This window comes from Pseudochaenichthys georgianus, chromosome 7 (assembly GCF_902827115.2).
Source record: "Pseudochaenichthys georgianus chromosome 7, fPseGeo1.2, whole genome shotgun sequence".
In the NCBI taxonomy this organism is placed as follows: domain Eukaryota; kingdom Metazoa; phylum Chordata; class Actinopteri; order Perciformes; family Channichthyidae; genus Pseudochaenichthys; species Pseudochaenichthys georgianus.
The window spans coordinates 35,647,585-35,662,072 of record NC_047509.1 but is presented as its reverse complement, the minus strand read 5'-3'; the positions used below and the strand labels follow the sequence as shown (position 1 = coordinate 35,662,072).

General features: G+C 39.6%; 1 protein-coding gene across 2 annotated transcripts in view; it reads right to left on the bottom strand.

Moving 5' to 3' along the window:
• plxnb1a (plexin b1a) overlaps positions 1 to 14,488 on the bottom strand; it is a 108,763-nt gene that overhangs the window by 23,361 nt on the left and 70,914 nt on the right. The window contains exons 4-12 of one of the 2 annotated variants that reach the window (XM_034087770.1): positions 14,027 to 14,209; positions 10,695 to 10,823; positions 7,706 to 7,806; positions 7,487 to 7,619; positions 6,716 to 6,872; positions 6,448 to 6,556; positions 5,486 to 5,594; positions 3,844 to 4,554; positions 1,946 to 2,044 (exon numbers count right to left, since the gene is read on the bottom strand). In XM_034087770.1, the coding sequence (XP_033943661.1) occupies positions 1,946 to 2,044; positions 3,844 to 4,554; positions 5,486 to 5,594; positions 6,448 to 6,556; positions 6,716 to 6,872; positions 7,487 to 7,619; positions 7,706 to 7,806; positions 10,695 to 10,823; positions 14,027 to 14,209 (1,731 nt within the window). The remainder of the gene's footprint in view (positions 1 to 1,945; positions 2,045 to 3,843; positions 4,555 to 5,485; positions 5,595 to 6,447; positions 6,557 to 6,715; positions 6,873 to 7,486; positions 7,620 to 7,705; positions 7,807 to 10,694; positions 10,824 to 14,026; positions 14,210 to 14,488) is intronic. The other variant, XM_034087771.1, reaches the window with a different exon arrangement.

Genomic DNA, 14,488 nt, shown 5'->3' with positions numbered 1-14,488 from the left:
GAGTCACCCAAGGAGTGTCCGAGTCAAGTCCGAGTCATCATTACCTATGTTCGAGTCCGAGTCCAAGTCACCTAAGAAGAGTCCAAGTCAAGTCCGAGTCACAAGTCTTCGTGTATTAACCTTCGTGGATATATGTGTTCAAATGTAGCTGCTCCTCTACATTGCTGTTATCCTGTCATGTTATACTAATCTGTCTATTGAACTGCTGTGAAGCGAGTTTGGCTACATTTCTTGTAATAGGTGCTATACAAATATAAAGTTTATTACTAATATTAATATTATTATTGTAAATTTACAATAATAATAATTATTTAATTTTTTTAATATGTCTAACTATATTTAAAATGAGTTACCTTTTAGAGATGTGATTATATTTGTATGCCAATATTTTCCTATGGTAAAGTTTTCAATTTGCACTTTTATTTTGATAGTAATAAGATCGGGACTCTTATTTTGAAGGAACTTTTACCGGTTAAATCGGTTTACTGATAAAGATTTAGCCCCAGAAAAGCCATGTGCTTTCGTGTTATCGGCTGAATCTGTATGTATTGATTAGATCACGTTACTTTGATGATAGTGTTCAAGACAGCCTATATGTCTGAACTCGATCCTTAGAGTAATGTGTTACGGAGCCTTCTCTTCTATATTGTTTCCACATAACGAGCATTTTGCGCTGCTCTTTTCCAATGTGGAAGCAGAATGTGTGAAAGCATACAGCACGATGCGGGGTGTGTCTCTAGACATCTCTAGACTGGAACAGCGGGGCCCAGTCCGTGAACTCGCCTCGCAGGTGCACACGCCAGAATAGAGGACATCAGACTCCAGAGAAAACTTGCTCGAGTCCAAGTCAGAGCGTCAATGTACAAGTCGAGTCCGAGTCATCGTGGGGGGAAAGATTCACGAGTCCGAGTCCAAGTCAGCGTACGCGAGAATTCACGAGTCTGAGTCGCGTCAATCAGTGCGCGAGTCCGAGTCGAGTCCCGAAAATCGGCACTCGAGTCCGAGTCCAGTACTCGAGTCCAGGACTCTCGGCTACCACACTGCAAAGCTGATTTTTCAGATTTCATTAAAAAAAACAAGACACCCAACATGATAATGCCCTTTTAATTAGGCAGTAATTATCCCTCCTTAACAACAGTTCACAACAAAACCTATAATGGCACATTGGGGCTATTTTAGATTAGAAAAAAAAAAATGACATTGGGGGAAAGGGGGTATATTCTGAAGAAAAACTCCTGATCTATGAGATAAAAGTCTAAAGTTTAAAGGGAAAACATTTCCTGAGATTTAAAGAGTAAATGTAAGAGAGAAAACACACACAATTACAAGGGGAAAAAACTGAAATATGATCTTATTAATCTAAGGAATTCACACTTTTTTTTTCCTATAACATTGTCCCCTCCCCCAGCGGCATATTTAAACATATATATGAAATATAAATAAACAATATGCACCTTTATGTCCTTAGACAATAAATATACTTTCCAGAATGTTTGCAAAGTTGGTAATTAATGCTGGTAAAAAAACGTGACATACTTCCTCATCAATACCATGTTAACCAGTCCCTAACTCAGTGCTTCTCAAAGTGTGGTCCGCGGACCACTGGTGGTCCGTGAGTATATTGGTAACATTTCACATTTGAAATAAATAAATAAATAAAAGTTTTCCGCACTCTCGCGGGAATATCTCCACAATGGAGCGAGTTTAAGTTGCTAAAATTGCGCAACACCTTCATCACACGTTTCCATTTGCAGGCGATTTGTAATCTGTTCTAGAAAAACGATGTGTTTTTGGATATTTTTGGAGTTAGGTGGTCCGTGAGTGTTTTTTTATTGGTTAAGTGGTCCTTGGTATGAAAAAGTTTGAGAAACACTGCCCTAACTGAATACTGCTTTAATGCTCCCTTTAAGTCAAGGGGGTGCTGAGCTTTGTTGGGCTCCGTTACCTGGAAGAGGTGGAGGTGTAGTCCCAGCAGAGTGACCTTCCTCTCCACGTTGACCGGGAGCAGAGAGGAATCCTGAACCTCCTCCACACACGGACAGTCCTGATGACACAGTGAGAAATAAATATATACACAGGGACAAGGAAATGTAGCCATGAACCTATATCTGCTTAAAAGGATCCCTGTGCGCTGTGTCCATTATATAATCATTGACATGCATTATGTGATTGACTTAAACTAGATGTTTGAATACTTTTTTTTCCCAAACTTGTTTCTCAGATAAAACAAATAATACAATCATGGAACTTGTATGTTCCACAACCACAGGAGTTATAAAAGAGTTGGCATGTCACAATGTCGAAAATAATATTGTAAATTAAAGAGTTTTTTTAACATGAACAGCGTTTCCCTGAAATGTTGCCATCAGCTGCATAAAATCATTCCCCCCCCCCCCAACAAAACATTCAAGGTAAATATCTGATGCACCTCAACTCATCTTTGATTTGTATACTGTAATAAAAAAGTGCATTTTCTAATGATTTACAGAAAATCCAACATGGGGAAAAGCTACCCAACGGATACAGATACCTAGCTCAGGCACTATGAAGATGCAAGAACAGCAAACACAACATGAAACTAAAAGGAAACAACAACTAAGAGGTCATAACCACAAAGACACAACAACAGCCATGAATGACGTGCAAGTAAAACACCGGGCCTGCAGGAGAACATAAAGCTGTCTTTGGGTGACATGAAGATAAATGATATGGAGCGTGTGGAATATTCAATCATTCTGTCAGGTCAGTGCCTCGGATTGATCGGTTCTGTCCTCGAGCAGTCGCCCTCCTTCTCATCTACAAGAGAGCTAATAAAGACAGTAGCAATACACGTTTGGTATGCAGTATTTTGTATTGATGTCAAATAAGTCCTAAGAAGATGTACTGCTTATATTTACTGTAGATACTTACAAAGACATGTTCGATAGTATGTGAGAAATCGAGAGAGACATTAATAAACACTTTGAAATGACTGAAAATGCTCGCGGCTCCAGTGTCGACAGTGTTTGTTATTGTATTCATTATCTTATCAATCAATTATCCAATTGTAATTTTTTCATTTTATGTTCTTTTATCATCACTTATTTTATTGTATTATATATTTGTTTTTTTGTTCACAGTTTTAATGCTTTAAATGTTGTTTAAAGGTGGGGTAGGTAAGTTTGAGAAACCGGCTTGTTATATTCCATGGAATGCTCTTAACATCCCGATAGCAATGAATATCTGAAGTGCTTTGACAAAAAATCCATACAAACATTTCATCTGTGGAAGCGCTGTAAAAAGCACGACCAATCATTTTAGATGGCCCGGCTAAAGTAATTGGATGGCCTACCTGCCTGTCAGCCTTCCATCTGGGCACAAACTTATCTCGTGCCCTCATTGGTCATGTGCGCGTTCGTGTGTGTTGGAGGAGGGGCTCTGTGAGGAAGTGGCAGATTTTTTTCCGGCTGTGTATTTTCAAATTCTAGCGCACTCGAGCTGGTTTCTCCAAAATGACCTACCCCACCTTTAATAGTTAAATGTCTTATGTTTATGTAAATAGTTTTATTTGAAATGTTATTGGTCCTTTAACTTAAACTTCTCATGTTTATATATATATACATTTTATTGGAAATGTTTCCTTAACTTTTTATGTTTATATAATATACCTTTTTGTTTTATTGTATCTTTTTATTGCACGGTCTTTCAACTTCATATATATATATTTCTATTCAATTTATTGATTTATTTAATAAAACTATTTAGCACTTTTACTACGAGAATAACTAAATAAATCCTTAAATATGTGTCTAATGGTAACTGCAGGATATCTAGACCATCTTCACCCTTGGCGTCAGCACTCACCCTGAAGTAAGAATCAGAGGAGGAATCTGATTGGTAGTTATCTTCAGATTCAGAGTAGGGCTCAGTAAATATGTCGGGTGTGGCGATGAGCGGCATTTCTCTGGGGCTCGACTCTGCAATGGAGGAACCTGTAGCAGAATCCGCCTCAGACACTTCCTGCTCCTTCTCCCATGGAGCTGTCCGACTCTCTGCACGCTCCGTATGGTCCCTGAGATGCAGCTCTGTGAGAGGGACCACATCACTGGAGCTGGTGGAGCTCACTTCAGAGTACACCGCTTCCTCAGTCGGCTCTAAATACCTCACATTAGAGTCTATATAACCACTAGTGCTGCTGGGTAATGTAGTTTGGGGAGTTTTCTCAGTGATATTCAAGGTTTCAGTCTCTGCATCCTTTGAAAGAGCTCCTGCAGTGTTTCCATCCGTCGCCCCCCAGCCTCCTGAGGAGGAGCTGTGTGTGGTGGTGGCCTGGCTGAAGACCCTGACAAAGGGGGAGGTTGTTGCCAGCGTAAGGGGGGAGGTGGGTTCAGCTTGAAGGGTGGTGGGTGGTGTCACTGTAGTGGAAGTTGTAAGGACAGCTGCCGTGGTGGGAGTGGGTGTCTCTGCAGGTGGTGGCTCTGTTGTTGTTGTTTGTGCGGTTGTTGTTGTTGTTGTGGCCGGGACGGTGGGAGGTAAAGTGGTGGGTGGTGGGATGGTGGGTGTGGGCGGTTTGAACTTGACGATGGGAGAAGAACAAAGGAACATGCAAGAAAAGGGGAAGACAAGAAAGAAAAAAGCAGGGGGAGGAAAACATTAGGATAACACATAAGGGTAACATAAGGAAGCAACTTATGAATACAAAAAAGAAAATCATGGTAAAAACAGTACTTAAAAAGACAAAAGTACAACAAACACACATGCAGGGACTCATGTATACAGTATGATACATGCTCCTCCACATCTCTAAAACCCCATTTCCACACTGTCTACCCTCATATATACTCAGTTATGTACACCTCAGATTAATGGTGTCTAATACAGCTGTCAATAAACATCTTAACTTTATGAATGATGCAATGTTAGTTTGGAGCAAGTGTTGGTGATTTGACTCTATTGGTTTTAGGGCTGCGTGATATTCTTATATTTTACAGGAAAGCGAGACATTTTCATCGTTTGATGCCGAGGAATTCCACCCGTAATGTAGCCAAATTAAGTTCTGTTTTCTGTCGCAATGAAGTTTTAATTTTCTGTTTTTTTTCATTTGTCCCTGGATGATTTTCAGGTTGTGCGAAATAGCAACAACTCCATGCATCCAAGAACCCTTTACTCAGAGTGAATGGTTTCCTATGAAAACACCTCTCTTGTAGATTAGTCATAGACAGTCATGATACACGTTGTAGCATGACGCATGTCTTACTAGAGAGCACATGTTCTGCGATGTGAATGTTGTGCATAGACGCAGCACAATGTTGATGCCGAAACGATACACAACCCTAATTGGATTTCATTCAAATGATTAGCACCCTCATGAGTGTAAATGGGGTGGAGAATATGATGGAATAATATTTAACAGTACCAAAAACCCCATTAACATCCTATAATAGAAGTAGCACCGCTTTAAAAATATGTATCAATATGGAAAGCCTTCCTTTAAATGCACACTCACATTCTGGTTGTAGATGGTGACTCCTCGGCTGCAGGTGTGTGTGTGTGTGCAGATGTGCTGGTGGATGCACCAGGTACACCCCCAGCGGCTGCTCACACACCCTTGGCATCTAGAAGAATAAACAGGCAGAACAACAGAACATGGAAATTAGTGGCAATACACATTTTAGAACACTTGCTCCTGATTTGCTTTTCTTACAGCAGAAACAACACGACCTCTACCAACCACACACTTTTGGAAATGTTTACTATTTTAAATAATGTTTTCAGAGGTCACAAGCTGTATACAGTACACCTATGTAGACACAGAAAGTATTTTCTAGATTTGTATAACTAAGTTCAGTTTAGTTGGTGAACATATACAACTAAAATACAGATAAAATAATAGTAAATAAACAATAATAAGTCAATGCTTTTGAAGTAGGGACAAACCAAAGCAGCCTCGTCTTTTTTCACAAACCCGTTCATGTTTTAATAATGTCGTAAGGTTCTCAAAACATGTATAAATTGTTGTCAAACCATGTTATTTAATAATTATTTATTTTGAATCACATTCTAGATATTTTATAAAGTTATTACAAATATACGTGTTTATTGTTATAGTGGTTTACACTCATTTGGAACGACATGCAACTTTACTTTATACATACAAATATGCAGTTTTTAGAGATAACCAAACGTATGTTGGTATGGTACATGACATCTACTCTGAGTTTACAATTCTTATAGCTTTATGTGGCATCCAAATTGTATTTGTGATTGTTGTGTATGTATTTCCCCAAACACTCACAAAGAAGAAGACTTTGGTACAATGTAATGAGAATGTATTTTATGTTGTGCAATATTACAATGAGCTTCTTCAATTTGATCAACTTGATTTGTATGGTTTCCAGAAGAGGTTAAGGGTATTTTTGAATAACCGATTGATAGATTAGGTTTGAGTAATATGTGTCGAGTACTCACGGTCTGCGTCCGGAGAGCTGTTGGACCAAGCTGCAGTTGTAGAAAGTGAATTCGGTTTCTGCCACCGTCACATTGGTAAAGCGCAGCGACAGGGCCACCATCACAAACTCTGTATGGGAATACAAAACATGCGTCAACTTCCAATTATCTCACCACCTTCTCATAAGCATTATAGTTTGTGTCTCCTTTCAAACTATTTTGATTGTTTGGTATTTTCTAAACATATTTAGTTGTGGGTACAATTGCTGGCCAAATACAAGACACTCACCATCTCCATGGCCAATGGGGGGCAGTCGGCTGGCATCGGGGGTGGGGCATGTGACACCAGTGTCAGTGACTGAGGCAGGAACTTCTGTGTCCTGGAAGAAGCAAGAGTAGGCCTCTCCTTTTCCCAGGCTGGGGAGGCCCTCGACTGATACTGCGATCTGAGGGAGGGAGAAAGGACGTAAAGAGAAGAAAGGAAAGGAAGTGAGCAGGACAGGAGACTCCTAGTACTAGGATGGGTTAAAAGCAGAGGCCACTGTGAGTGCTGTGTGCTCTGCATGTGACCAATAAAGAGGGTTTCATCCCTCCGATTCAATTCATCTAAACTAGTGATGACACTTCTCCAGTTAATAATGTACATAAGGGTATTATTATTGTATTACAAGTTTACACATCCAGAATATGGTAGAGCCAGGTAAAACATTATCGCTTGTTTTGTTGACATACAGTCAAAGGACTCCTAAAGAAAAAATATTGGATATTACATTGTTTCTATCACTCATATAAGGGTTTGAATGTGCACATGTGGCATTATCTATTGTGAACTATTGGTACATTTGTCTGAAAGAAGACATTTAAGGATATAGTAGAGCCCTTCAAATTGACCAGTCCATGACAAGATAATAGTTTGCCTGTAGTTTCTTGGCTTCAATTGACCGTGTTTTATAGAACTAAAACTCTAATGGATCAGATGGAGAGAGCAAAGAAAGAGTGTCACATAGTAGTCTATTGTGCATTACTCCCATCTGTTCCCCCCTCTCCCCCCCTGCATTACATGTGTTTCCTCCCCGCGGCTGATGTTGTACTGGCTGAGGTGCTGGATATTGAGGCACTGCTGCATCTGGTTGAAGCTCCACAGCCACTGGCCCTGCGTGGAGCCTCGCTGGCACTCCCAGCGCTGGCCACACCTGAAGAAACACAAGGAGGTCAGAAGGACGAAGACACAAAGTAGACGGGATGCATGAGAACATTTGCAGCAGCTCCACTGACTCACCGTCCCTCCAGGACACACCAGCCACAATAGGGGTCTTTGGCAGACAGACACGACTGACAGTCAAGGTGGGCTCCACATTCTGCCACTGGATGCTTCTCTACCTAAAATATACAAAACATAAGTTAGGGTTAGTACGTGGAGAAAGAAATGATGCATAATGTGGTTTTACATGTCTATCTGTGTCAATTGGTTTGTATAAAATAACATAATTAATGGCATTAAATACCTAATAACTTCTTTAATTCATGAAATCGCCTTCATGGAAGCCAATGAGTTACATTAAAAGCTACAGGAAAGTCAAGTCAAGTCATGTTAAAGTTTTTAATTTTTTTAAATGTTTTAAAATTCTTTCACTTCGGGCCATTGATAGAATGGAAGTCAACACCGTACTAATTGTGGACTGACTGAAAAGCAGAACAACTAGCTAACGTTAGCAATAGCCTTTCTGAGCATCAAAATGCAAACCTGCTGAATTAGCCCATCCATGCTAGGTAGTTGTCTTCTAGGACGCTAGTCTAAATTAGCAATGAATTTGCAGCTACTAATGACCGTGTGAACGTCCTACCTTTTGATGTTATTCATTTGACTTTTTGCTTCTTCTTTCGATGTGTAAGCTTAACTTAGTGCTCGGATGTTAAAGTAGGGTGACCAGACGTCCCCGTTTTCCGGGGACAGTCCCCGTTTGTATTGGCCTGTCCCCGGTTGAAACTGTCCCCGGAAATGTCCCCGTTTTTTAATATACGTTAAAAACACATAGCAAGGTGAAATAAAACGTTTCATGTCAGGAAACACTTGGGAAACAGACTGCGGTCGAGCCAGCCCCCACTTCGGAAAACACACTCAAGCCAGCCCGCACGTGTATTGCGGTGCGCGAATATGCATTACGGTAGAGGCCTGTAAAAACTGCCTTCAAAATAAGCGTTTACTCGGTCAATAACAAATATACCTAAAAAACACACCAAACATATTTAGGGGAATCATGGACAAACATGAAGGACTCTGGTCCTTCATGTTTTTGATGTCTTTGATGTGATGTCTCTTCTGTATTTGCGGGTCCCATTGCCATTGTTATTGTTGTTATTGTTGTTATTATTATCATCATGCGTCGCTTTCCACCTTCTTCTCCAGTAGGACTCAGATGAGGTTGTTGCACTTTTCTTTTCCTTATACATGTGATGTTTTGGTGTCGTTTTGTTTCTTTCCGTTAACCGTCAAGTGGGAAATAAGTATTATTTGTGTGTTTCTCTTAGTATCCTAAGATACTGTTATGTTTGGCTGTGAAAGAAAAAAAAAATATATATTATTATGAAGGGCAGACCATCTATTTGTATTTATTTTGCTTTTTTTAGAAAGGGGCAGGTCACATAACATTGTATTCTTCTCCCTGCTCCTTTTCGCTCAATGGTGTTTTGGTAGAGTCATGTTTTGTGGCAATTATTGTACATTTGGTTTTGCGTACCATGAGCGGGACGAATACAAATTTAATTAAATGAAATATATACTGGAGCTTAAATTAAGAAATACGCACTATGTAATTTGATCAATAATTATGTAAAACAAACTACATATAACTACCACATTATAACTGAGTGAATGTAAAATGTAAGTACAGTACACAGTTATAAAGACATATCTCACATTTCCACTGGGTGACTAATTTCAATTGATGTTGACACCATCTCACAACACTCCTAAAATAACATTACTTTCTGAAGCACAATTTAAAATGTATGCTGTTGAAAATCTGGTCACCTTATGTTAAAGTTGAATCATGCTAGTTATCTATCATTTGCGAAAATAGCTTATAATGCTAACTTACTTCAAAGTAGCCGTAACATTACTAGCTAACTCACAGCTATCTAGCTAGCTTCACATCATAAACATAGTTGAGTTTTGTAGTCATCTTGACAAATAAAAGTTGAACAAAAAAAATAGGAGCTGGCGTTAATATGTTCTGAAACAGTTGATTGCATAGTATTACATAGTATTAACTTTTGCCTAGTTATGCTTATTGCATTATTATGGTTCATTATCTTTGCTGACATTCCTTAAAATAATTTTGACTCAAAGAAATGACATTTAAATTGGTTAAAGACACTTTATTAGTAGCTGTATGACAATGGAGTGCTTATAATCCTAATGATTTGGTTTTACTTGAATGCATGTTAAATATAACTGCTCTACACTCAAATCAAGATGTTCCGTTTGTGACACAAGCCATTCAATGTATAGACTGGCACTTTCCCACATTCATCCATCAGCATGTATGGCTCCCCACACAGGCACTCTGTTGGGAGTGTGCCAATACAATAGACGCCACTTTCTCCGATCAATACCATTGTCATGTCAGACTTTATACCTCCAGCTGACTGTTGTGCCCAACACACTGGGGTTAGTCACCTTTGACCTCAAACAGCCAGCTGGCCTCTTAATTTCCTCTTATGCTCTTTGCCTCTTATTCTTTTATCCTATGTTTCGGATGAAAGGGACACAGCTTGAGGAAGTATCAAAGCCTGACAAAACTCTGACAAACGATAAATTGTCTGACTATGAAAGACAAGCAATGTTCAGTCTCGTGTAAGGAGACATCTGTGGTGAGTCTTTGAATGGATAGACGCACCAAGAAGGGTATTGCTGTTTGGAAGCGACATCTGTCGAGTAGTTCAAAGAAAAAACATACGAAAAATGTGGAAATAAATAATCTGCTGGACTTCATACTTTTTTTTAAAACAAATATAACATTTACCTGTCCAAAACAACAACAGCGTTTTAGGGCCAGTCTAGGTTTGTAATTTCTAATGTGAAAATTGTTTATTTATGTGGAAAAAACGTGGATATTCCTAAAGGTTAAAAGGTAAATTAGGAATTAACTCACAAATAAAACCATAAAGAACTCAAGTATTCTTGCAAGGTTGGATCAACCTCATTCACCTAAAACGACCCTAATAAGCAACTGTTCAACACAGTGTTAGTTCATTTGAATACTTACAGTAGTTTTGGTCATGATGTAGATGTATGCTCCATTCTGGTCTAATAAAAGGTCACTTTTAATGGGGGAGTTGGGCTGGATCGTCGTGTTTGCATATACCTCCACCCGGCCATCTTGGCCCAGATATACCTGTAAAAGTACACAAAAAAACAACAGACACTTAGAAATCTATCTATATATAATATATATCATGCATATGATTTACAAGAAACGTGGTTTATTCCTCACACTGCAAGACTAAAATAAAGAACAGACAGACAAGAAAATAATGCGAAAAGGAATATCTTGTTCAGTTTACAGCTCCATGGCAAATCAAATCACCATTGCGCAGGATCGCAGGAGAAGTGGCCATGAATGTAATTATGACACAGTCAAATCTAATATGAGTCACAGGGAGACACCTCTGGCTTAAGTGATTCCCAGGCCTTCAAACGCTCATGTTACCTCATGCTAATGAGATTAGCAGAGGTTTTCAAGCCTCTTTCCAGAAGGCTCCCACTTGATCACTGTGAACAGGGTGGAGAAGCAGTCGGCCCATTAGGAGGATGCACTCAACACATACTGGCATGGGAAGTAGCCCTGTATTGCTTGCTACTTGGAAACATGTATGTAGTTCGTCATGTCGCATGGTTTTGTAAAGCTGAGCGACACTTCTATAGGAGATTAAGATAGGTAGACAAACAAGAACACATTGGTAGCTTTAAGAACTTTTAAAAAGGCCCCATTATGCTTTTTGGGGTTTTCCCTTTCCTTTAGTGCTGTTAGTTATACAAGTTGTGTGTGCATGTAAATGTTCTGCAAAAGCTAAACACTCGGACACATTGTTTCTGATAGGCTCAGAGGACAAGTAGCTGATCAAATGGTCAGGTAACAAATCAGAGCAGACTGGGCTACAAATATTAACCTGAAAAAATAGGGCCACTTTAAATTGCAAGGATTTACACTATTTCCAAATGCCTACCATTGGGGTTGCTAAGGTAGATGATACATTACAATAAATCTCATTTGTTAGATGCTTTTATTCAAACTGTGGACAATCCCCACAGGATGAAGTGTCTTGCCCAGGGACACAACGACATGCTGACTGCAGTGGGACTCGAACTTGCTATCCCCGGATTCGAAGTCCAGCACACTATCCACTGAGCTACAGCCTCCCTGATACGTTGGATACTGGACAGCGCTTACATTGAATCTTGTTTTTAAAATCTATTTGTACGATTCTATAAATTACTAAGTCATTAGACAGCAGGCACACTAAGTCACCAAGTCTCTTTTTGCCACACAGTGATGATATTAATCCCTGTGACCAGGCCACCAACATGTGCAGCGCTAAGTCTGCAAATACCAAACATGTTCATTACCTATTCATCTCACCATCATTTTCCATATGTTTAGTGAACACCGGCGATCCCAGCCAAAGGTAATGTCTTTAATGGTCTTGTGTTGTCGGGCCAAAGAAAACCGCTTATCTATTAGTTAACTCCTCTTAGGATTTCTATACAGCACCTAAACCCCAGTAAAAATTAAACCGACAATTTTTTACTTTTAAATCAGGCTAATTAAAAAGGTCCTGCAAAGACAGAGCCAAGCCAAGTTTCAAACTGTTTATAGCTGTGGCTTCATATTAAACAGAACGAGTGTAAGAGTCACTTAAGCACAAATTAGTGTCTAACAAAATGTTTATGTTGGCATGATAGCATAACATATTCTTTGAATAACATTTGAAATAATACCACTGTTTTTGTTTAGTTTTGTACACATTGATATTAATGGAATATGTTAAGGCTTTTTTTTTTTTTTCTGTTTTTCGAGATCGAGCATTATCGAGCATTTTCTTAAGTGTACATGCCCAAGAGTTTAACTATGTTACGATGCGGGCAATCTTCACAAAAGGTTCATCATTTTATGGAACATGAGTCATACCTACAATATCCTTGAAGACACCTTGGACCAGGAACTATACTATATTAGGTAGGAGTTTTTTTTTGTTTGACTGAGCCAAGTCAGGTTTCAACCTGCGTTTGTGCTAAACTGACTACAGTTGGCTACACGGAGTGCTGCTTTGATCTGCTACCTAAAAGCACTATAGGCGCTTTCACACCAAGTACTTTGCCGTACTTAGTTAATCAGAACTTAGTTCATCAGAACTCTTTAGTTCTGATGAACTAAAGAGCAGATCGCGTTCACACCAGAATAAGTCCCTAGCACCTGGAGTCCCCGGCCTTCTGAGTAAATCGCCAGAAACGCCGACACCTCCTCATCTCCACGGCTCCCATGTTTTCTTTTGTGTTATCATAAGTTAGTCTCTCTCCATTTGTGCACTGGGCTAATGCTAATAATGCTAATGCAAGGGAAATAAAATGGCGGCTTTACAAAACTTTTTGGGAGTTTTACGGAGCGTGGTTTGCATTACGGAAGAGGATTAGGGCCACGTGAATTGTTTTTTTGGGAGGATTTAAAAAAATAATAATTTGTTCTGAGGAAAAAGTCAGAATTCTGAGATGAAAGTCAGAATTCTGACTTTTTTCTCAGGTATGAACGCACATCTTCGGAACTATATAGGGAAAAGTACTCCGGTGTGAAAGTGCCTTATGTCTGACTATGTCCCCACCTCTCTTTATCACACATCAAACACACACAAACACAGCAAAACAGACCTACAACAAACCCCTTGAATACCTCACAGCAAAGTTATGTGTACAATCGGTACAATCAGATGTATGCAGATGTCGCTCGAAAGGTAATGATTCGTGGAATTTGTGGGACAATATTCTTTCCAAAGCATTACTCGGACCTGGACAAACGAGGAGAAGCTAAATCAAAATTGAAAATACATCCCAGCCCTAAAAAAGTGTCACTGCTCAAAACCTTCAGCTCAATCACACTCTGAACTTTACTGAACCAAAGTATTAGGCATGGGATTATGGCGGTATGCTGGTTTGTGTATCTTGGAAAACTGTTGGAATGACTAGAATCTTTCAGGTGCGGTTGCATTGTGATGTAGAAGAAGGGTATGGGAATTGGCACAGACATAAAACAAATTGCTGGGAATTGATCCATGGACATCCTTTGAAGGATCATGCAGAAACAACTGCAAGGGCAGGGTGTGTCAGTATCACAGTATTAGGCAAGCTCTATTGGTGCGCATGAGAAATTAGGAAATGGCGTTAAATTAAATGAAATTGGCTAAGAAGTCTTAATTTCTCAATGACACAGATATTTGTTATCCCAATGATGTGTGCAGGGCGTCTCCCACCTAGTGCATGCTGGGGCAGGCTTGTAGTCCAAATGAAACTGGCACAAAAATCAAATGATGTCATGGGATGAGATACCTTGTGCATAGTTCCTTTGGAGTCTCCGAGGAAGGCGATGCTGTGTCCCTCTCTGACGCTCACAGCCACCGCAGTGAGACGGGCGGCCGAGGTGTGCCACACCACTTCAGCTTCCAGCGGTGCCCGGCTCGCCATTGGACTGGGGGTGTGGTCGGAGCCACAGGCATATGCCTTAAGAGTATTCTAGAAAGATAAGAAAGAAGGTTTTATTTCCTTTATGTAGGGTTAATTATTGAGTTGATGTACTCATATCAAGGGGCACTTGTCTGAAAGAGTGAAGCCAATGCAGTCAGTGCCTGCAAGAATTTAATAAGAAGATAGATTGTCTAGAAGTCTATGAAAAAAAGTATCCTTCTCAATTGAGGTGTTACCTCAGTAAACATTTTAATTTGTGATATACAGTAATCAGTGCCACTGCATTGATTAGCGGTTGGTTGTTCTTAAAATAAACTAATCCTTTGT